The sequence below is a fragment of the Myotis lucifugus genome, unplaced genomic scaffold (genome assembly GCF_000147115.1).
Source record: "Myotis lucifugus unplaced genomic scaffold, Myoluc2.0 scaffold_670, whole genome shotgun sequence".
NCBI lineage: Eukaryota > Metazoa > Chordata > Mammalia > Chiroptera > Vespertilionidae > Myotis > Myotis lucifugus.
The window spans coordinates 192,038-216,904 of NW_005871718.1; the positions used below are offsets into that span (position 1 = coordinate 192,038).

The 24,867-nt window shown below is 48.4% G+C and overlaps 2 protein-coding genes across 2 annotated transcripts in view; both read left to right on the forward strand.

Moving 5' to 3' along the window:
• LOC102441380 (carcinoembryonic antigen-related cell adhesion molecule 8-like) overlaps positions 1-24,867 on the forward strand; it is a 178,753-nt gene that overhangs the window by 17,653 nt on the left and 136,233 nt on the right.
• LOC102442014 (carcinoembryonic antigen-related cell adhesion molecule 1-like) lies at positions 6,536-24,320 on the forward strand. The gene is given in 5 exon segments (XM_023746382.1): positions 6,536-6,599; positions 7,927-8,286; positions 21,684-21,962; positions 22,363-22,617; positions 23,978-24,320. Coding segments are annotated over 5 exon segments (1,245 nt in total). The 3' UTR covers positions 24,265-24,320.

The following is a 24,867-nucleotide window of genomic DNA, read 5'->3' on the forward strand; positions in this document are numbered from 1 at the left end:
AGCATCTTAGCAGTAAACCCAGTCATTTATAACATTAGGAAGAAACATCTTATTAAATAGAAAACTATATCATAGGAGTTTGTCTATATTTTCAGAATCATACACTGTGACATCATAACTTAAAAATGAATTTATGCCCTCAAAATGGACAGTGTCAGGTCTCATTCCCAGCACTGTGGGCTGACAACCCCTGTCCCAATCCATAGGCCCCTCTCTAAACTACAAGACCTTCAATGTTCCCTCATTAAGGGGTTGGGTGGGGGTCTTTGTAGTGTCCTCACCATTAGTCCCGAGATATCTCAGACTCTGGGCAGATCTTCTGTCCACTCTTGGGTATGATACCTCAATTACTGACCTCTATTTCTGTCCTTCCTCCATCCGAACTTGTGACAGGTGCCTTATGCAGGTAATTTTGAGGGGAAAGTTCTCAAAAACTGTTGCCTTTGCCCACCCTGAACAGACCTCCACCTTCAGCGCCATCATTATCAACCAGAAGCATCTGGACACTTCTTTTTAATGGTGGTCAGATGTTTTCCAGGCAAAATGTGATTCTGTACAGGGATGAGTAACAAACAGACAGAGGGAAATGGCATTAGTGTTCACAGAAGGTGACCTATATGAACACTTAAAAATCACAGGAGAATCCACATAAAGTCCACATTCTTGAACTAAAACATGGATCATGGGCGGCTTTCACCACTTCCTAAGAGCTAAACTACAAAAAGTGTTATCAGTGATGAACTAGAAAAATTAAACTTGCATCACAGTTACTGATAAATAGAAAATGGTTATTGCATTTCCTTTAAAGAATATTCCAGTGCATTGTTTTCATTTTACAATGATGTAAAAGTTCCTTCTATCAAGAGGCTAGCTACATTTTTTTAAAACAATTTCCATTGTTGACAGTAGTACAGATGTCCCCCACTGCGCCCTTTCCCCTTCCCATCAGGCCCCTGCCCCACCCTAGGCCTTCACCCCATTATAGCCTGTGTCCATGGGCTATGTATATATGTTTTTGGTTCTCTTCCTGTTGCCCCCACTCCCTTCCATCTGAGATCTGGTCCATGTATCCATGCCTCTGCACCTATTTTATTTGTCCGTAGGAATTACTACCCTTTAGCACTTTACATCTGAAAAGCAAAAGTAGAGACGGCTAGGGGATGCTCACCCAGATTCCACCACCTCCCACCAGCAGAAGGATAAGCTAACAGCTAAGCTCCCATGGCCCTCAAGACAGATGTGTGTGCCCTGCAAGCTGTCCCTGAGCCCTGATAGCCCTGGACCCACCAGCACTGATTGGTGGCTCTGGCCTGAGGCTAGAAGAGTCCAGCCCCTCTTTATTCAATAGGGGCCTTTGGGCCAGTCCACAGACAGCAGGAAGCTCTTGAAACCAATTCAATGCATGAAAGCACCCACAGGGCTCTCAGCTCTCAGGGCAGCTCCTGGGTGCTCCCGGGTGCACCCTCAAACCACATGCCACCCACCATGATAGGACCTGCCAGTCCCCACAGGTGGTGCTTACTCAGAGCTGGAGGCCCTTTCCCATCAGGCGGCACTGATTCCAGCACCTGCCTCCGATGTCTGGAGAGTTACTGACGCATATGGTTTGATCACTTGGCGCTTTGAGTGCCTGGACCTTGTGCCACAGAGGCCGTGCTCAGCAAGGAGGGAATCAGGAGTCTGAGGATGAGGGAACCTGCAGTGAGAGCGGGAGGTGGAGCCTGGGCGCTAGCATCTAAGATAACCCCTGATGACAGATGGGAAGGTCAGTCCTTGTGCCCAGGCAGGGACTCTGAACAGAAGCCTCATTCCAGCAACAATCTCAGTGAGGATGAGACAGAAGCCAGATCGATACCCAGCTCTGCCTGTCTGACCCTCACATTGCTTCACAGACACCATTAAGTAAATGATGAAAACCACACAATTAAAGCCTGGAACTTGCCCTCTTATCCTACCACCTGTGACATCTGTGGGCAGAGAATGTTCCGTGGAGAAAAGGGTCTGGTGTCAGCATGGGAGGAGGCCAGGAAGTTTCCTTCTTTGTCCCAAAAAGGGAGGGCAGGGGTCTCCTAACAGTGAGGGGTCAGACCCCCATTCATTCCTCCAAAATCACAGCCTTCCCCACCTCTACCTGGTGAGTGACATCTCATCTCCCCAGGGTAGGTCTTGGTGACAGCCTGTGTCCTTCCTCTTCTCAGTGACACGTGACCTGGCACAAATTCTGGACTCTGGACCCAGGTGGAGTTACTACCAAAGGAGGAAGGAGCCCACCTTTACCTCAAAGGAAGTCAGGGGGCAAATCCCTGTGCCCCAAGACCCTGATCTGTGGGGTCACCTGGCTGTGTCTCTGAAAACATCTCACCAGCCCATGATGTCCTGGGGAACTTCCCATGCAGGATGGGTTAGGAGAACCCAGGATCTAGGGTGCTTCCCCCTCAGAGGAGCTGAGTGTGCCAGGGGGGCCTCCTGTCAGGATCCCCTGGCTGAGTGTCCATGTGGAGCAGCTCCAGATCCTGGGCCCCATGGGGAGGCCTACAGCAGCTGACAGTCAGGGACACAGGGGACTTGGATGCAGTACCCAGTGCTGTGATGGGGACACACAGGGCATCCTGAGCATCAGAGCCCCAGGGCAGCACCCTCTCCTGGAAGCCCCACAGGAGCCCTCACCAGGCCCTTCCTTGAAACCTCAGGGACAGGGAGCTCCTCCTGGGTGGGTAGTTCTCCTGACACTGGATCCAGAGTCCTCTGGACAATCACCACCCTCTCCCTGGGCTCACCCTGTCCTGGGTGAAGTCAGGCAGCCTGGGACACACAGTAACTGGCCACTCAGCCTGGATGTAAGAGCCCATCCCTGCCCAGGGCTCAGGGTCAGCTCCCACCCTCTGGAGCAGTGATTCCCAAAGTGGGCGCTACCGCCCCCTGGTAGGCGCTGCAGCGATCCAGGGGGGCGGTGATGGCCACAGGTGCATTTGTTTTAACTCTTTTTGTATTACCTTTCTATTCTGAGTTCAATAAATAGTTTCATAATTTCAAACTTCAATGTTTCTAATTTACACCTTTCTTTACTATATTTTACGAAAAAGGTAGAAACATTAATACATATATCTTTCTGTTTAATTGCTATTAAAATTTTAAAAAAATTAATTTCCAGGGGGCGCTGAGTAATATTTTTTCTGGAAAGGGGGCGGTAGGCCAAATAAGTTTGGGAACCACTGCTCTGGAGCCTAGTCAGCAACACTGAGCCAGCTGCAGGTTCCCTTATGCCCTCCAGGGGGCGGCAATGGGACACACAGACAGCAGGAAATTAACATAGGAACTGGCTTTGATGAAGGAGATGGGAAAGGAGCCTGATTTCCATATCACAGACCCTTCTGGGCCCCTCCCATGTGTCTACTTTGTCCCACAGGCTCCTTCTAAGGGACTAGGAGCACCTGCTCTATCAGGGAGAATGGGGACCTTGTGCAGCTCCCCACTCCCTGCCTTGTACCATCATGGGGAAGGCAGGGGGACCACAAGCAAGTCCCCCAGGCAGAGGACAGAGGCTGCCCCAAGGGTCAGGGAGCACATGGACCAGCTTAGCCAACAGAAAAGGAGAGGGAAGATTTCCCTAAAATCATGGCCCTCAAGAGCCAGGGAGCTCACAGCCACATGACCTCCCACCACAGTCCCCTCTTCCCAGGACACGCAGTATACCACACACACACACACACACACACACACACACACACACACACTGAAAGTCCTACTGAGACTCCTGGTCCTGGGACTCTGTCCCTGGAAACAGAAACCAGGCTAGTGACACCCAAAGACAGAAGGTGGATCCGCACAACAGTCATCACTCAGATGACCCCTTCTCACCCCAGAGTCACCACTGTGACCTTCCTGCTGGGAGGAAATCCAACCTTCCCAGCAGTTTGAGAACATGGGGAAGGTGTGGTGCCCAGCTGGGTTTCTGTGTCACACAAATAAATCGTCCCCTGGGTTTGGGGATCCCTGGGGCTCTCTGTGTGGTGCTGACAGACCAATGGCCAGGACACAGCACAAGCCAAGGGTGGGGTTAAGTGGGTAGGTTGTCCTCTTAGGGAGCAGGGATCCCCATCATCCTTGCCATTGGAAGTGATCTGCAGACCAGTATAATCAGCATCTCCTGACAGCTTATTAGATGGAGACTGTCGGTCCACCAAACACCTTGAGTCACAATCTGAATTTTTAGCAGGACCTGCAGACCCTCCCTGTGCACAAGAGAGGGGGAGGGGCTTCCCCATCCCCACATCACAGGGTCTCATTCTGGCTGGGCATCCACCTCAGCTGGGCAGCTGCCGAAGCAGCATTTCTAAGGTGTCACCTGGGCATTGAAATCTTTAGAAAGTTCCATATACAACGGTGTGGCATCCCTGTGACAAGAATTCCTGATGTCATCCCAGGCTTCTGCTCTGAAGATAACAGCCAAGTGGGGATGAGAGAAGGCGGTGGGAAGGCTACTGTGCACTCCACACAGAGCTGTGGGAGACGCCCTGGATACATACACCCCAAGCTTCTGCTTGTCTGATTGTGAGCGGTGGAAAGGCACCAGGTGTTAACCTGCAGAGTTAGGCCTTCAGTTCAGCAACCTCGGTACCTGAGTTCAGCTGAGAGAAGAATTCACAGTCAGGAACTCAAATTATAAGAGAGAGTTTATTTAGGAAGTCATAGAGGTAGAAGTGAGCTGTGGAAGAAATGGGCTCAGGAAACTAGTTACAGCGGCAAAAGAAGGACCCTTGGAGCTTAGGAGAAAGAAAACAAAGATAAGAGCCTTGAGGGAAAATGAGGTAGGGAAAGGTACAGGTGTGCTCCAGAGAGGAAGAGCCGCACTGCGTCCTACTTCTTCAATTTTTTTGGGTAGGAGTGGCTTTCTTTTACTTTATTAGTACCTATAAAATAAAAACAATTTATGGAAATATTTCCCTTCTCAAGATAGAGAAATACAATCTTTGCAAAAAATACACACCCATAATTGTTACAATACATATCCTTGTATATACCTTGGACATTATAAAAGTATTTAAGAATCACACCCTATAAAAGTTGAGAGAAGAAATATTTTCTCCAATCTTGGTCATACATTTTGACATTCAAGTACTGAAACTACGTCGTTGAAATAAAATGTCTCTAGTTTCCAGGGCCAAAGGGATTTAAATTTCAAGTCCCCATAGGTTTTTTTCTTTGTGTAAGGTCAAGAACCAGGAGAGGGTTCCCTGAGCGTTAACTTACCTTAGGTATGTCAAGCAATGGTTTACTTTCCATACTTTATCATGGAACTAAGGGGGTCAGAGGAAATAAGGGCATGGAACCCTTTTCGGGCAGGTCCCCTCCCTAGCATTCCTATTTATGTAGTGTGGCTCCTGCAAGAGGATTTTTAACCCTTGAGCTCTAAAATGCTGATTCTGTACTAGTAATTATCTAAGATACTTGCAAAACGATGCTTTTGCAAGTCTAAACTCCTATATTGTGAATTAGGATAAAGTTATGAAAGTGTGACTCCCCTAAATAGACTTCATTTAGGATTTGTCAGGTGGGGAGCATTGGGAATGATCAGTAAACCAAAAATTCCCTCTTGGAACTATAAGAGAAGATCCTTTCTTGGTAAGGCATAAGCCTCAGAAGCCAAGTTCCTTCTTACTTTGGAAGAAGGTCCTACTTCCTGAGGGCAGTTATCTGGAGGGCTCAGGGGAGGATCCCAATGAAACATTTATCAGGTTTCCAGGTGTGTCCTTTCGGGTCGAAGGTCATCAGTCAATGCAGTAAATCCTGATGTCAGCTATGTCCTCACTCATCTGGTTTTGCTGCTTTCCTGGGCTTGCAGCTGAAACACAACTGAGGCCTAGATGTATTTGATGCCAGTCAGAAGCTCATTGTCCTGGGGGCTTAATGCTCAAGGGCTATTCTTTAGTCCACTTGTTCATTTCCCCTCTAATGGCATCTAACCCACATGACTAAGAGCATGCCAGGGGAGGAAAGGTCAGAGGAGGGCCTGAACCACATGACCAGTGATATGAAAGGTCACAGGGCCTAAACTGCAAAACCAGGATATGCTCAGGGAGGAAAGGTTACCCAGGGGGCAAGGTCCCAGTCCAGTTTTCCACATTGCTAGTTACCCAAGGCTTCCCATTCCCTACTGACCCGTTGTACTACTCTGCTTAGTTTTAACTGCCTACTATACAAGCAAGTTGTGTGTGTGTCTGTGTGTGTGTGTCTGTGTGTGTGTGTGCACATGGGGAGTAGTCCCTGCAGAAGAAGGTAGAAGCCCCACCAGTTACAGGGAATGCAAACGTAGAAGAAAGAAAAGGGGAGGCAAGAATAACGGGAGGGCAGGGAGGAACCTGGTTACAGACCCCGCCCCTGGCCCATGTGACTAGGGAAGTGATCTTTGCCCAAGAGGAGGCTCAGTGCCCAGGGAGGAGGAACAGCACATCCCACCCACCAGGACAGCGGTGCTTGTGAGCATTTCTGGAATCCAAGCTCTTCCCACAGAGGGAGGGACAGAACAGCAGACACCATGGAGTCCCCCTCAGCCCCTGCCTACAGAGGACTTGTCCCCAGGCAGGGGCTCCTGCTGGCAGGTGAAAGGGGACAATTACTTGGTGGTGGGTGGGAGGAGGAGAGGCACAGGCTAGCTGGGGACTCCTGGGGAGCACAGGGCTCTCAGAGAAAACAAGAGGGAGGGGACAGGCTTCTGTTTGGCCTTGAGGGGAGAAGACAGGGGAGCAGAGTAGGATGGGGGAAGGGACTCGGCAACAGGAAAATAATGTGGAAGTGGTGAGGGACAGGAAAACCTCAATGGCTGCTCATTGCCCAACTTACTCATGACTGAGAATTGAATGCTGAAAACTTTTTAAAAAAATATATTTGTATTAATTTCAGAGAGGAAGGGAGAGGGAGAGAGAGAGAGAGAGAGAGAGAGAGAGAGAGAGAGAGAGAGGGAAACATCAATGATGAGAGAGAATCACTGATTGACTGACTCCTGCATGCCACCCACTGGGGATGGAGCCCACAACCCCGGCATGTGCCCTTAACTGGAATCAAACTTGAGACCCTTCAGTCCACAGGCCGATGCTCTATCCACTGAACCAAGCTGGCTGGGGCTGAAAACTTTTGATAATAACAATTTATATGAGGAAATAGGAAATTTAACCAGGGGCACTAAACATTGCCCTTACCACCAAATTCAAAAATGGACAGATACATCCCAGGAGGTGCAGGACCCTGCAACACTCACTCATTCACCCAAGGTACTTACAGCCTGTTGCAGGCACTGCGGGTACAACAAGATCAGACAAGCCCCTGCCCACATGGAAGTTCATCTCCTATGGGGAGAAGACAGACAAGAGAAGATATAAATGTGATGTCAGGTACCCCTAGTGCCATGCAGGAAAAGGCCCAGGGACAGGCCAGAAAGTGAACACAGAGGTCTTTAGAGAAGGTGGTCTGGGAAGGGGTCTCCCAAGACCCCAGAGCAAAGAAGTAACTGCACAGCTCTATGTATACTGTGAGTGATCGCTCTCTGACCTCTGGTGTGAACTCTACTTCACACACAGGACTGGACTCTGCATTGATCCCCCTCTGCATCACCTCTCAGGTTGGGTTTGGGCATTTAGTGCAGGACACACACACAGTGGAGATAAACTTACTGAGTGTCACCAGAAATCTGAGGGCAAAAACCTGGCTAACAGTATTCAAAACAGAGGAAATAAGGTCAGAGGTGCTGAAGTATTGGTGGCTATGCTGCTGATCTTGACCACAGGAGACACACACACACACACACACACACACACACACACACACACACACCAAGGCTGAAAGATGAAGAGATCAGTTGAAGACCCAAAGCCTCATCTCTCCATCCCAATACAGAGCTCCAAATCTTGATCAATTTCTCTTCCCTCCTAGCCTTACTCTTAACCTTCTGGAGCCTGCCCACCACTGCCCAGCTCATTATTGAATCAGTGCCGCCCAATGCTGCCGAAGGGAAGGATGTGCTTCTCTGTGTCCACAACCTGCCTGGGGATCTATTCGGCTATACCTGGTACAAAGGGGAAATAGTGGACTACAGCCGTCGAATCATATCATATGTAGTAGACACTCAAACAGCTACCCTCGGGCCTGCAAGCAGTGGTAGAGAGACAATATACCCCAATGGATCCCTGCTGTTCCAGAACGTCACCCTGAAGGACACAGGATACTACACCCTACAAGCCACAGTGAAAGATTTACAGAGCAAACAAGTAACTGGACAGCTCCGTGTATACCGTGAGTGATTGCTCTCTGACCTCTGGGTGTCAGGTGGGGTGAACTCTACTTCACACACAGACTGACAGCCCTGGACTCTGCCTCAATCCTCCTCTGAATCATCTCCCAGGGTTTGGGCATGTAGTGCAGGACACACAGAGTGGAAACAAACTTCCTAAGATCAGAGTTCCCTTCACAGATTACAGCCCTGCAGACATTCCCCACAGAGAGAAGTCTGATGGGAGTGACTCAGCAGAAGGAGACTCAGCAGAGTCTCAGTCCAGTCCCTAGCCCCCTCCCCATGACCATGACACTGAGAAAACCATGCAGAGCTTGGTCACACCCTGGACTGAGGGGACTCTGGAATCTAACAGAGAAGCTCAGCCTGGGAACCCCTCCCAGACCCCTATCCCAGGGCTCCTGACTCCAGGGAACTTGGGGAGCCTGTGTCAGGTTGGGTTTGACCTCCTGGAAGGGCTGGGTGGGAGCAGTGGCTCTCCTTCTGCTCATCAGCCAGGGCTCAGCCCCAAGAGCCACATCAGGACTGGGACAGAGCCTAGTCCTTCACCTAAGGCTGTGTCAGGAGAGCACAGATAGACAAAATACCCCATATCATTAGCTGACACCTCTGAGGGTTTAGGAGACTCCGGAGGGAGGTCAGGTCTCCAGGAAGGAACAGAGGAGAGAAGATGCTCCTGACAGCTCCTTGTCCACCAGGGGTCAGCCCAGGAATTCTCCCTCATGGAGGCAAATAATGGTAGTGGCCATTTAAGTCAGTGTCTGCTCTATACTGGGCTTGAGGTCAAGTATTCAGGGATGTTTTAAGGTCAATTCACAGACAACATGGTAATCCAGAGTCCACTTACCATTTGTTCTGTTTTTATTCAGGGGAAACAGAGGCACAGTGTGATACAGTCACTGAATCAGGCTCACACAGACACAGCAAGGTCCTCTGTTTTGAATACTGTTAGCCACAGCCCCATCCTCTCCTCCACCACGAGGGTCTTAGGTGTCTGTGGACCGTGAGACCAGCCATTGGTTCAGTGCTTGTGCTTAGCAGTCCCCAGCTCAAGGTAGATTTTCTGGTCTGATGATTAAGCAAATGGAGAATTAATTTTACTCTAGAATCAAGTTACCTACAATAACATTCAGAGTCACTGCTGGGAATGCCCAGGCCTTCCCCTCAGGTTACTGATCCATACCTCCCTGCACTAGACTTGAAACCACATATTTGTTTCCTGATGTGTTGGTGCCACTCCCACTAGATATGAAGGAAAGGACTTTGCCTTCTCACTCTCCACCCTACACCTGCTACCAGTTCAGGGACCAGCACTCACTTGCTCTCGCATAAAGGAGGGAAGGAATGATGGTGAATGATGAAGGAATGAATGAATGAATGAATGATGCATAATCGCTAGAGAGACTGGAACCTGGATGCAGAGTCCTAAAAGGTTTTTAGCCACACCTGTTCCCTGTCCCTACAGGTGCTGAGAACTATGTCCATGCCTCTGACCACCTGTCCTTTGGTGACTGTGGGGCTGTTCCACTGTGGAAAGGTTTTCCAGGCTGCACTGCTCCTGCCCTGGGGCAGCTGTGGGCTCTTGGTCCCTGGGGTCTTTGAAGTCACGCATAACCCCCACTGCCTCTATCTGCTCCTTCCATGTCCTTTATCTGCCTCCTCCTTCACTCCAGACACACTGCCCTGCTCTGCTCTGCTTCCCCCACTGTGCAGATTGTCTTGCTAAAACCTGTGTCCAGGCCCATCCTCCTGGGCAATAGGAGAGGACACAGATATCAGTAGGAGCAGCAGCCTTGGCTCCATCCTGAGCTAGTTTCCCACGTCACCAGGAGGAAGAGATTCTGTAGCAATTACAGAGAGATCTAGTTCACAGGTAGCATAGAGCTGAGTGCCATTTCTGACTCATAACAGCTTACAGGTATGGAAAAGACACATTGATCTAAGTAGGCCTCATTCTCCATTCACATCCCTGGGAATGTGGTGAAAACAGGTCTAGCTGCAGGCAAGGTAGCATTAAACTTAATGGTGCCATTAACTGGCCAAACCTCTTCATTGTCCACTTTATAGCGGGACCAGGCTATGTTGCAAAAGAAGATTAGCCTTTTTTTCCCTTGGGGATCCAGAGTTAAATTTCTCCCAGTTGAACCCTTTGTACCCCAATAGAAAAGGGGACTCTCAAGGCACTGTGGCCTGGTTCCCCATCTACAGAGGCATGTGTAGCAAGCCGAGGTTAGGCATTTCTGCAAGTCTCTGGGCTGTTTGGGCCGTTCTGAGTAGGGCAGGTCTCCTGTTAAGCATTCTCTGATTTTCATGGAAGTTAATAATGAAAAGATGGTGAGCAAACATTCAGTCAGCCTCAAGATTAGTTTCCTCTTGGGGGTTCCCTTAAAATCATCATTTTCCCTTTTTGGTTTTGTACATGTGGGCATCACTGATTTTTAAATCTCTATCGGGTGAATTGGGACCGAATTGACCAGTAAAATATGTTGCCCCTTAACATGCCCTAATTGAAAGGGGACAGATTCTGATTTTAAAACAGCCATTGGTTGCTTAGACCCCCCTACCATTTGTACAGAAGCTTTACTCCGAGGGAGAGGGAAACTTAGATGGTAGGGTAAAGAACAGATAAAGAAGCCCCAGTATCTCCAAGGGCCTAGTAATGTTCCGTTTTATGATAATTTCAATTTTTTAGTAAGGAGAAGGGGAAAATACCCTCTCATAGTCCTGGAGCAGCCTTATGTTTGCTTCTGTTTCCACTTTGTAAATCACACTTCAGGTTTTCTTTTTAAACAGAAAATCTCGCTTTTTATTGCAAAAGACTCCTCTCCGGTTGCACAGCAGACCTTATTTAGTAATCCTGTTGCCTTGCTCTCAGAAACAGTGAGTGTATTAGTTGGAATAGGTCAGAATAGACAGGATTACATGTTCTAACAGTTAAATTTTTGTGAATCCATCAGGGTCCCAGATAAAGTCGGGAACAATTGCTGGTTCCTCTCTAGCTGAGACCAGCTTTTTCCAAAAGGGAGCTGTTAGAATTCCTATTCTCATTTTCCTTCAAGTCAGTGGTAATAGAGGAGACGGAAGGGGAAGGAAGAAGGGAGAGGAAAGGGCAAGTCCAGACAAGGAAGGTCAGAAAGGAAGAGGGGGAGATGGGGTGTAGGCATTTATTAACTTCAGAATCATTCTGAGACAGTCTCTAAAATTTCTTAATAATTTCCATTCTTTATTGGAAGAAGTATTTTTTCTTTTCTTCTCATAAGAAGCTTCCATTTTTCCAAGTAAAGATATGCTTCCCATATAGTCATTCCGTTTCACTTCAGAACCAACATTTTTCTAATTTCTGCATGCAAAATATTAATGTATATACCAAAAACAACTGCATTTTGGCCATTTCTAAGTTGAAATTTTCTAGTTAAATCTTCCCATTTCTGTAAAGCACTTGCAAGTAAAGGCTTCCTAACAGGAATATTAAATGAGGGTTGGGGTCTGGGAGCTTCTGCCCTGGAGGCACAATTTCCCATGTTAAATTTTTTTATTTTTGGATATCTGTAGTCTGAGCAAATCTCCAGGATATGTTATGTAGTGGATCAAGTGTGGGCTCAGTTTCTCTCCTGGCTGTGTAATACAACAGGAAGGATTCAGGCCCGGGAAGACCAAGCCTTAGGGTCGCCCCCTAGATGAGCCAGTTAGTTAATTACAGTTGTGTTGGGCCTTCCCTGTGGGGCTCCTGCACTTCTGACACCTCCACAAAGATTCTTAGTCACCTGCGAATAACCAAGAATTGGACTGCAGGGAGGATGTGCCCCTATATCTTATGAGCTGATGAGTTCAGCTCATTTATACAGCCAAGGTTTTTTGCTCAGACTCTCAAAAAGCAATTCCAATTAAAAAGCCAAAATCAAAACGAGCCACCCATTTTTTTCCTCCAGTCCCGCCTTCGACTGAGTTCTGTCAACCCTTTAATTCCACCTCAAGGATTTTAAGACACAGCTCAAATAAAGTCAAACCCTCTACCAAAAGAAAAGGAATGTCCTGGATCCAAGAGACAACTCACCCACATTCACCCAATGGGCGGGGAACCAGTGGGCTCAATGGGCCCTTTGCTGGATCTTACAACCAAGTCCAGGTCTGCTGGAAGGTTCTGGGTGAGCTTGTTTAGAATCCTACCATGAATATGGCAAGTAATGTTAACGTAAAAACATTCAACCCTGTAAAGAATTTGTGTGAGTTTATTTAAGCCAAAATGTCCACAATTGCTGGGAAGCATTACTAGTATCTCAACCAATTGGATAGTGTCTAGAGAATAGCATGGGGTTTTTTCATTTATTTTTATACATTGCAATCACAGGAGGGGACCTAGGTGGGTTACATGAAATCCAATGATGAAAGATGAGAGAAGGGGGAGAAAGCAAAGTGGGGAAACCTCTGGGATTGGATAAAAAGTAAAATGATACTTAGATGGGTGCAGGATAGTTAATAGTCAACAATTACCACGGTAACAATAACAATGAAGGAATTTTTGGTATCTGTCTGGCACCCACACACATTAGGTTGTGCCCCAGGGGGTCCAGAAGAAAAGAAGTTACCCTGAAATTTCAAGGATATGTCATCATAGATGCAAAAAGACAGATATGATCAGTTAAGGTAACGGTTGACCTTGTCGGTGAAGATACCAACCTAGGATGTAACTACCCACCATTACGGCTTTTAGTTAAAGTTTAATTTCAGACCATCTTTTGTGATTACTTTAGGTCTCTGAGTTTGCAAGACCACCATACAGGCCTTCCCTGAGTTTGTCAGTTTAACATGTGGCCCATTTCATCCATATGAGTCAGAATCTGCATATTTAGCAGGACCTGCAGACCCTTCCTATGCACAGGAGATGGGGAGGGGAGTCCCCATCTCCAAATCATCCACATCATGGGGTCTCATTCTGGCTGGGCATCCACTACAGCTAGGCAGCTGCTGAAGCAGTATATCTTTTCTTTTAATAAATCAGATTATTGCAGTTGTTCCTCTTTCCCCCCCACCCCCCATAGCTCCCCTCCACTTGGTTCCTACTTCACGCTCTTCCCTTACCCCTTGCCCTTACCCTCCCCCCACTGTCCTTGTCCATAAGTGTATGATTTTTATCCAGTCTCTTCCTGCAACCCCTACACCCCTCCCCGCCCCCGAGAATTGTCAGTCCACTCTCTTTCTATGCCCTTGATTCTGTTCTATTAGCCAGTTTATTCTGTTCATCAGATTTTTTATTCACTTGATTTTTAGATTCACTTGTTGATAGATATGTATTTGTTGTCACTTTGGTTTTTTTACCTTTTTCTTCTTCTTCCTCTTTTTAAAGAATACCCTTCAGCATTTCATATAATACTGGTTTGGCATACACTGACTGAAATAAAGAATATTAGCTTTTTCTTTTCTGTGAAGCTCTTATCTGACCTTCAATTCTAATTGAGAGCTGAAGGTAGACTAATCTTGTAGGTTCTTGCTATTCATCACTTTGAATATTTCTAGGCACTTCCTTCTGGCCTGCATACTTTCTGTTGAGAAATCAGCTGACAGTCATATGGGTACTCCCTTGTAGGTAACTGACTTTCTTTCTCTTGCTGTTTTTAAGATTCTCTCTTTGTCTTTTGCCCTTGGCATTTTAATTATGATGTGTCTTGGTGTGGTCCTCTTTGGATTCCTTTTGTTTGGGGTTGTCTGCGCTTCCTGGACTTGTAAGTCTATTTCTTTCACCAGGTAGGAGAAGTTTCCTGTAATTATTTCTTCAAATAGGTTTTTAATATCTTGCTCTCTCTCTTCTTCTGGCACCCCCATAATTCAGATGTTGGTACGCTTGAAATTGTCCCAGAGGCTCCTTGTACTATCTTCATATTTTTGGATTCTTTTTTCCTTTTGCTTTTCCAGTTGTGTGTTTTTTGCTTCAATGTATTTCAAATCTTTGACTTGATTCTTGGAATCCTCTAGTCTGCTGTTGGATCTCTGTATATTATTCTTTATTTCAGTCAGTGTATGCTTAATTTCTGCTTGGTCCTTTTTCATATCCTTGAGGGTCTCACTATATTTCTAGGAGGTTTCTAGAAGATTTTCGAATAACCTTATATCAGTGGTTTTGAACTCTATATCCAGAAGTTTGCTTTCCTCCATTTCTTTCATTTGTGACCTGTTTCTTTGTCTCCACATTTTTAGATGCTTCCCTGTGTTGATAGAGTGGCTTTGTGTGCTAGGTATCCTATAGGGCCCAGTGGTTCAGCCTCCCTAATAGACACTCTTGGTGCACCCCTTGGTGGGCTGTGTGCACAGTCTTGTTGTAGTGAAGCCTTGATTGCTGTTGTTATCACTGAGTGGAATTGATCTCCAGGCCAATTGGCTGTGAGGACCAGTTGTGTCTATACTGGGAGAACTTCTGTGCTGGAGACACCATTATGGGGCAGGACTTGCTTCAGTGGGGCTTTGGCACTCACTGAGTCTGCCCAGGTTTTTAGGCGGAGAAGGCCAGGCCATTCATATGCAAAAGCCTCTGCACACAGCTTGGGTGGGGTTGTAAATTGGGTGGGGCAGGTTCTCAGGGAATCACCAGGGCAGAGCAAACTGCAATGGCTGCCAATCTGCTCTGCCTCAGAGAGGTCCTGGGGTCTGTGTCCCGCAGCCCCATTCAGGAACAATGAACACTGCAAGCACATCTGTGAGAAAACCGCCCTCGCATTCCAGCTCGATGCCAGACAGTCCAGTTTCTCTCCATATGAGTCTGGGTCCCCAAATTCTCACCCGGAACTGGAGTTCAGAGTAGTCGGGAGTTTGTTTCTCCCTCCGGATTGAAAAAGACAACAGCATACCCAGCTGCCAGCCCCTTTCATACAGACCTCCGTACCTCCAAACTTCCACACCTCGGCAACTCCTACCGGACTCAATGTGCTTTACTCTTTCCTTCTAGTTGTAGAATTTCCACTCAGCCAGCCTTCCCATGGTTCTAGATGGTATTCGTTTTGTCTTTTAGTTGTAGTTTTAATGTGGTTGTATGCAGCAGCAAATTCAGGTGTTTACGTATGCCACCATCTTGGTTCTCTCCAATAATCCAAGTCACTGCTCTGGTCCGAGACCCAGTTTTCAAGGTGTGTTGCCCAAAGAAGCATTTCTAAGATGTCCCCTGGGCATTGAAATCTTTAGAAAGTACCATTGATGATACCATACACAAGGGTGTGGCATTCCTGTGAAAAGAATTCCTGATGTCGTCCCAGGCTTCTGCTCTGAAGATAAGATCCAAATGGGGATGCAAGAAGGCGGTGGGAAGGCTACTGTGTACTCCACACAGAGCTGTGGGAGACGCCCTGGATACATACACCCCAAGCTACTACTTGTCTAATTGTGAGTGGTGGCATGGCACCAGGTGTTAACCTGCAGAGTTAGGCTTTCAGTTCAGCAACCTCGGTACTTGAGTTCAGCTAAGAGAAGAATTCAGAGTCAAGAACTCAAATTATAAGACATAATTTATTTAGAAAGACACAGAGGTAGAAGAAGTGAGCTGTAGAAGAAATGGGCTCAGGAAACTAGTTACTGAACAAAAGAAGGACACGTGGAGCTTAGGACAAAGAACAAATATAAGAGAGTTGAGGAAAGAAGAAGTGGGGACAGCCATGGATGTGTTACAGAAAGAAATAGCCACACCGGGGCATACTTCTTGAGGTTAGTAATCTGGAGGTCTCAGGGGAGGAGCCCAATAAAATATTTATCAGCTTTCCAGGTGTGCCCTTTAGGGTCGAAGATCATCAGTCAATGCAGTAGATCCTGATGTCAGCGATGTTCTCACTCATCTGATTTTGCTGTTTTTCTGGGCCTAGAGCTGAAACAAAACTGAGGCCTAGATGTATTTTATGCCAGTTGGCACCTCATTGTCCTGGGGGCTTAATGCTGAAGGGTTATTCTTAGGTCCTCTGGTTTCTTCCCCCTCTAAGGGCATCTAACCCACATGGCTAACAACATGCCAGGAGAGGAAAGGTTAGGGAAGGGCCTGAACCATATGACCAGTGATATGAAAGGTCAGAGGGTCTAAACTGCAAAACCAGAATATGCTCGGGGAGGAAAGGTTACCCAGGGGGCAAGGTCCCAGTCCAGTTTTGCACATTGCTAGGTACCTGGGGCTTTCCATTCTGGTGACCTTCCCTACTGACCTATTGTCCTTCTCTGCTCAGGCCTAACTGCCTACTATACAAGCAAGGTGTGTGTGTGTGTGTGTGTGTGTGTGTGTGTGTGTGTGTGTACATGGGGAAGAGTCACTGCGGAAGAAGGAAGAAGGCTCAGCAATTACAGGGAATGCAAATGTAGAGGAAAGAAAAGGAGAGGCAGGAATAAGGAGAGGGCAGGGAGGAACCTGGGTACAGACCCTGCCCCGGGACCATGTGACCAGGGAAGTGATCTTGGCCCAGGAGGAGGCTCAGTGCACAGGGAGGAGGAAGAGCACATCCCACCCACCAGGACAGCGGTGTTTGTGAGCATTTCTGGAATCCAAGCTCTTCCCACAGAGGGAGGGACAGAGCAGGCAGCAAACACCATGGAGTCCCCCTCAGCCCCTACCCACAGAGGACTTGGCCCCAGGCAGGGGCTCCTGCTGGCTGGTGAGAGGGGACAACTACCTGGTGGTGGATGGGAGGAGGAGAGGCACAGGCTAGCTGGGTACTCCTGGGGAGCACAAGCTCTCAGAGAAAACAAGGGGGAGGGGGCAGGCTTCTGTTTGGATTTGAGGAGAGGAGACAGGGGAACAGAGTAGAATGGGGGAAGAGACTCAGCAACAGGAAAATGATGTGGAAGTGGTGAGGGGCAAGAAAACCAAAATGGCTGCTCATTTCCCACGTTAATCATCGCAGAGTGTTGAATGCTGAAAACTTTAGATAATACCAAGTTATGTGAGGAGATAGGAAATTTAACGAGGGGCACTAAACATTGTTCTCACCACTAAGCTCAGAAATGGGCAGATACATCCCAGGAGGTGCAGGACCCAGGAATACTCACTCATTCACCCATAAGTACTAACTGCCTGTTGCAGGCAATGGGGTGCAGCAAGATCAGTCAAGCCCCTGCCCCCATGATCTCAAGTTCTATGGGAGGAGGCAGACAAGGGAAGATCTAGATGTGATGTCAGGTACCCACAAGTGGTTGCAGGAAACAGCCCATGGACAGGTCAGAAAGTGAAGACAGACGTCTTTAGAGGAGGTGATCAGGGAAGGACACTCCTGAGTGTCAGCAGGAATCTGAGGGCAGACACCTGAGTAACAGTATTCAAAACAGAGGATATAAGAGCAGGGGTGCTGAAGTATTGGTGGCCACGCTATTGAACTTGACCACAGGATGGACACACACACACACACACACACACACACACATACACTCAGACCAAGGCTGAGAGATGAAGAGACCTGTTCAGGACCCAGGGCTCATCTCCCCTTCCCAATACAGAGCTCCAAATCTTGATCGATTTCTCTCTTCCCTCCTAGCCTCACTCTTAACCCTCTGGAGCCTGCCCACCACTGCCCAGCTCACTATTGAATCAGTGCCGCCCAATGCTGTTGAAGGGAAGGATGTGCTTCTCTGTGTCCACAACCTGCCTGGGAATCTTGGAAGCTATACCTGGTACACAGGGGGAAAGGTGGACTACAGCCATCAAATTGTATCATATGTAATAGACACTCAAACAACTACCCGTGGGCCTGAAAGCAGTGGTAGAGAGACAATATACCCCAATGGATCCCTGCTGTTCCAGAAAGTCTCCCTGAAAGACACAGGATACTATACCCTACTAGCCACAGACAAAGATTATGAGAGCATGCAAGTAACTGGACAGCTTCGTGTATACCGTGAGTGATTGCTCTCTGACCTCTGGGTTCAGGTGGGTGAACTCTACTTCACACACAGGACTGACAGCCCTGAACTCTGCCTCAATCCCCCTCTGCATCATCTCCCAGGTTGGCTTTGGGCATTTAGTGCAGGAAACACAGAGTGGAAACAAACTTCCTAAGATCAGAATTCCCTTCCTAGGTTCCAGCACTACAGACATTCTACACAGAGAGAAGTCTCATGGGAGTGACTCAGCAGAGGGAGACTCAGCAGAGTCTTAGTCCAGCACCTGGTCCCCTCCTCATGACCATGACACTGAGAAAACCATGCAGAGCTTGGTGGAGACCTGGGTGAGGGGACCCTGGAATCCTCACAGAGAAGCTCAGCCTGGGAACCTCTCCCAGACCCCTGTCCCAGGGCTCCTGACTCCAGGGAACCTGGGGAGCCTATGTCCGGTGGGGCTTGACCTCCTGGAAGGGCTGGGTAGGAGCAGTGGCTCTACTCCTGCTCATCAGCCAGGGCTCAGCCCCAAGAGCCACATCATTTCAGGGACAGAGCCTATTCTTCACCTAAGGCTGTGTCAGGAGAGCACAGATAGACAAAATACCCCGTATCATTAACTGACTCTTCTGAGGGACTTAGGAGACTCCAGAGGGAGGTCAGGTCTCCAGGAAGGAACAGAGGAGAGAAGATGCTCCTGACAGTTCCTTGTCCACCAGGGGTCAGGCCAGGAATTCTCCCTCATGGAGGCAAATAATGATAGTGGCCATTAAAGTCAGTGTCTCCTCTATACTGAGCTTGAGGTCAAGTATTCAGGGATGTTTTAAGGACAATTCACAGACAACATGGTAATCCAGAGTCCATTTGCCATTTCTTCTGTTTTTATTCAGGGGAAACGGAGGCACAGTGTGATACAGTCACTGAATCAGGCTCACACAGACACATGCTCTTCATGCTCAACAAGGTCCTTGCACAGCCACAGCCCCATCCTCTCCTCTACCATGAGGGTCTTAGGTGTCTGTGGACTCTGAGACCAGCCATTTTCTTAGGAGTCCCTACTGAAGGTAGATTTTCTGGTCTAGTGATAAAGCAAATGGAGAATTAATTTTCACTCTAGAATCAGATTACCTACAATAACATTCAGAGTTACTGCCGGGAGTGCCCAGGCCTTCCCCTCAGGTTACCGATCCACACTTCCCTGCACTGGACTTGAAACCACTTATCTGTTTCCTGATGTGTTGGCGTCACTCCCACTAGCTGTGAAGCAATGGACTTTGCCTTCTCACTCTCCACCTGCACCTGCTACCAGCTCAGGGACCAGCACTCACTTGCTCTATCATGAAGGAGGGAAGGAATGATGGTGAATAATGACAGAATGAATGAATGAATGAATGAATGATGCATAATTGGTAGAGAGACTGGAACTTGGATGCAGAGTCACACCTGTCCCCTGTCCCTACAGGTGCTGAGAGCCATGTCCATCCCTCTGACCACCTGTCCCTGAAGCCTCCTCAGGAGCCAAGTCCCTTGGTGACTGTGGTGCTGTTCCACTGGGGAAGGTTTTCTAGCCTGCACTGCCCCTGCCCTGGGGAAGCTGTTGGCTCTTGGTCCCTGGGGTCTTTGAAGCCACCTGTGACCCCCACTGCTCACCAAGGACATTCTGCCTCTATCTGCTCTTTTCATGTCCCTTATCTGCCTCCTCCTTCACTCCAGGCACACTGCCTGGCTCTGCTCTGCTTCCCCCACTGTGCAGATTGTCCTGCTATAACCTGTGTCCAGGCCCACCCTCTCGGGCAATAGGAAAGGACACAAAAATCTGTGGGAGCAGCAGCCCCAGCTCCATCATGAGCCAGTTTTCCAGGCCACCAGGAGAAAGAGCATCTGCTGGGCCCCCATCCAGAGCTCCTTCCTCCCCTGAGGCCAACAAGAGGAACAGGCCTCATGACAGAGACATATAAACCATATAATCTCTACATGATTCAACCAGGGAGTCAAAGGCAGAAGGACAGTTCTCAGTCCCCAAAGCTCATGGGCTCACTTCACCACTGACTGGTGACTCACACCCTTGTCCTGGTGTGAGGCTCCCATTCCTCCCACTGGCTCCTGAGACGTTTCCAAGGTGGGCCTGGGGACCCTGCACCATCTGACTGGTTCACTGCCTGTTTCCACACGTGTGTCCTTGACCACAGGGTGGGATCCTTTCAGACTGTGAGGTCCACCAGCCACTCTCCTTTCTCTCAGATGCTGCCCAATTTGAATGAATTTGACTAAACTCCAGTTGTTTCCTGAGTTAGAAAGACAAGGAAGAACATATGTCACAGGCCCGTGTGGGGGCTCCTCCCCATCTGCCTGACTGTCCATAGAAACAGGGAGGGACCTTCTCCCTAACTTTACTAACATGGCACATGTCCTTTCTACCAATCTGGAGTCATCCCTCTCTTTATACAGCAGAGACACCTTGACATGCCTCCCGGTCACTTCTATACTCTTAGCAGGACTCACCTTCTCTCTATCCCAGGGAGTCCCTGATTCCAAACCCACTGTGGCATCTCCCTTTGGTCACAGTGTGACCTGGTTGGATGGCAGAACTTGTTCATGCTCTCTAGACAGAGTTTCCTCCAAAAACAGTTATTAGAACTTTGGGGCATGAGTGATTTTCACATATTCTTTCACAGTTTAACTCAAAATCTATCTCATTACTGCCAAACACAAATGGTCTATGAGGGCCATATCTTCCACAAGTTCATGCTCCTTCACCTTCCACAAGCCCCCCTTCTATACATGCTATTGTCTGCATGTTGAGGAAAGATCTCTGCCCTCTGCAGTGGCAGAAAGAACATTAAAGACCAAGGACAGAGAGCCTGGCTCTGCTGCCACCGCCAGCCAGCTCCCGCCTTCCCTCACTCTTTTCTAAATAATTCCTGGATTCTGCTCTACCCTTTCTGGGGTCACGTGTCATGTCAGTCACCAGCGAACTCCTGGGCAGACAGCCACACCTCGTGGCCCTGCAGCCTGGGTACTAAACCCACCACCAGAGTTGCTTCTTGTCTCCTGTGTATTTTTTCTGCTCAGATACCCAGTTCAGGGCCACAGTGCCTAGTCTTCTCAGGATTTAAGGAATATGGGATGGCCCATTATTACTCATCTCTATGTCAACCCTGGAACATGAGGCTTCAGTGGAAACGCATGGCGACCTGGCAATATAGGTCTGTGTAGCTGGAGGGGACTCAGCACCTGCACTTTCCAGGTGAGACCCAAGGTCAGCCAGGCAGTTAGCTGGTCAGTGAGGAGCCAGGACATATGGTCTCTGACTCCCACTGCTGTGTCTCTCTGTGATCAAACACTGATAATTGTCTGTCACCTGATAAAGTCTGTGCTTTTTCTCCCAGACATAGAGGAGGTGGCCTTGCATTCTCTGAACCCTCAGACCCTCAATCATTTGTTTGTCTTGCGATGCGCAGACCTGCCTTATTTTTTGAAGAACTCAAGTTAGCTGAGAGGCACCAATTCTGATTGAAGAAGCCTTTGGAGGACTCAATGGGTAATGTTCTCTCTGTTATCTGCACAGCGGAGTTACCCAAACCCAGCATCACAAGCAACAATTCCCTCCCCGAGGAGCACAAGGACCCTGTTGTGTTAACGTGTGAACCTCAGATTCAGGACACCACCTACCTGTGGTTGATCAACAGTCAGAGTCTCACGAACAGTGCCAGGCTACAGCTGTCCAAGGACAACAGGACTCTCACTTTACTCCCTGTCACAAGGAATGACACAGGACCCTATGAGTGTGAAACCCGGAACCCCGTGAGTGCCGGCCGCAGTGACCCATTCACCCTGAATGTTGTCTGTGAGTAACTTCTGTCCCTGCCTGGGCCAGGCTGCCACCCAAATCCACACTGCCAGAGGCCAGGCTACATCCGTCCTTCTCGGGTCCATGTACACAGACCCCCACTTTGAATACCCAGGGGGGACATGAGTTCCTGTCCCAGGCACAACTGGCCAGGCTCAGCCTTGAGCCAAGACTGAAGGAGACCAGATACTCCTCTCTGGAGAGTCTCAGGGTTAACAAGCTTTCATGGGACAAAAAGGTTAATGACTCAGGCTCAGTGAACACAGAGGGCTATGGGTGGGACATTTTAAAACAAGGCTGCGACCCATTTCAGAGGGAGAGTGTGGCCCTTACACAGACCAGGACCTTCCCCTTCCCTCTGATTACATCATGTGTGACTGTGTTCTCTTTGCTCCAGATGGCCCGGACGCCCCCACCATTTCCCCCTTCGACGCCCATTACCTACGTGGGACAAACCTCAACCTCTCCTGCCAGGCAGCCTCTCACCCGCCTGCACAGTATTCTTGGCTTATCAATGAGAGGCCCCAGCAACCCACACAGGAGCTCTTTATCCCCAACATCACTTCAAATTATAGTGGATCCTATACCTGCCTCGCCCATAACCCTGTCACTGGCCTCAATAGGACCACGATCATGACTATCACAGTCTATGGTAAGTGACTCCTGGACCATCGACACCAGGCTGTGGGGTACAGGTTTGTCTGGTTTTCAGAACAGAGCCTAGAGAGTGTTGTCTCCCATCCTGTGGCCATGGACACAAGCAAATCACAGTCTTCCCCTGAGCCCTCCCACTGCATCTCTGTAGACTCTCCTCCGTTGCTCTTCTGATTTGTCATAGCAAAGCTGGGGTCCAGCCTTGGAAAGTGAGGAGGGGGTTCTCTCAGCCCCAGAAAGAGTCAAGTGGTGGAGGGAGGGAGTTTTCCAAAAGGGAAAACAAGGGTCTTCAAGGCAAAGTTGCTTCTTCTCTCACTAACACTTACCTTCTGTCACCTCTTGTCTTTTAACTGTTCTATGTGCTACAAGGAACATACAAGGCTTTGAACAAGCTCATCTCTTTTCCCATAACTAAAGGATGAAGCACCCTCTGAGGAAGGGTGAATAGGACAAATCCCTGCTCCCTGCTCTGCTCCAGGCTCACCCGGTTACTGACTGCTCTGTGCCCTCTGTGGTGGGACAGGGGTCTGTGGTGAAGGTGCATGAGTAGCCTGTCCTCCAAATTGCCAAATATGTCACCATGGCCTCCCTCAGACCAGGCTGCATGTATGTGGAGAGAGTGAGCCACAGGAGATACTCCTCTGAGCTTTGTCCTGACTCTGAAGTCACCAGCTGCACAACAATGTGCGACACGACCATATGTGACATTCCTACAAAGCACAGTGAATGGTAGTGCTTCCTTGACATGTATGTAGATTCATGGGACAGTAGGAGCAGTGCCACAAAGTGTGTAGTTTACAAAGCAAGCTAAGAGTACCAGCCTGGTGTTAAACCTGACTACTTCTCTCTAGGGACTTCCTTCTCCCTGATATTCAATCCACAGGCCAGGAAGTGAAAGTCCTATTCAGACTGAGAAATCCTTTAGATTGAAACTTCTCCAGGTCCTAAGGTCATGAAGACTGCCTGGATTATAGTCTCTAATAAATTACTTAACAAAACGGAAATGCCTTCCCATCTCTATGTATAGCCACCATATGAGAGAGGGGATGTGATTATTTAGAAAGTCACAGACAACTATGGAAATCACACAGAAGTCAATGGGTGGAAAATGCCACCTGGTGATAAAGATGCTGGACACAAGATCTAAGGCTCCCGGACCTAATATCTCAGATATCCAGGTGATCTGGAGGGAAGAGGGGGGTATAGCCCTCTCCTTACAGACTGTCACCTGAACAAAGGTCCTCACCCTGCAGAGGTCAGAGTCCTCCTCTGGTGACCTTTGCTGTGGATTGCAAGTGGCTGACATCTCTGAGGAAGGAGCCCACTCTCAGTCAGTCACCTCCTCTGTTTCTCCACAGAGCGCGTGGGGAAGCCCTCCATCTGAGCCAGCAATGCCACAGTCACAGAGCATAAGGACGCCGTGGTCCTGACCTGCCTCACAAATGACAGGGGGATCTCCATCCGGTGGCTCTTCAAAAACCAGAGTCTCCTGATCACCGACAGGATGAAGCTGTCCCAGGACAACAGCACCCTCACCATAGACCCCCTCAGGAGAAAGGACGCTGGGGGTTATCAATGTGAGGTCTTTAACCCCGTCAGTTCCAGCAAAAGTGACCTCTTCAGGCTGGATGTGCAATATGAGTGACCCTCAACCTCTCCCACTTGCCTTTGTATATTTCATGGGAAAGGGGGTGAGATGGATGAAAGCCTTGAGGAGGTGGGAGCCTCCTTCAGAGCCTATAGAGCACATGGGTAAGGACCCCAGAATTAGACTAATCTCATCATTCTCTCGGTTCTATTAGTATAAGCTGTCTGACCACGGGGAAGGCTCTCACCCACCTGAGCCTCAGTTTCCTCATCTCTAAACTGGAATAAAACAGCTGGACCTAAACACCATTGTTAGGATATTTATTGTGAGGGAAATAAGAAAAAAGCCCTCAGCCAGGGTCATGCTCAGTCAGTGTACCAATTATTATTGTTATTTTTACAAACCCTGATGTCAGTAGCTGTAAAGTCAATCAGAGCTTGGTGAAAATGTCATTTATCACTCACCAGATCTGTGACCGCCTGCCATTTATTAAGCACCTCCCATCCCTGATTCTGTTTTTGCTCAGTAGGGGTGACACCCCCGTCCCTCCTGGGGGTGGAAGGATCAGATGACATGAAGGTAGAGTATTCCCCACCCTGTTGATCATCAAAAACACTCAGCACATTCTGGTTACTCATCAGCACTGAGTTGACAGGTAAG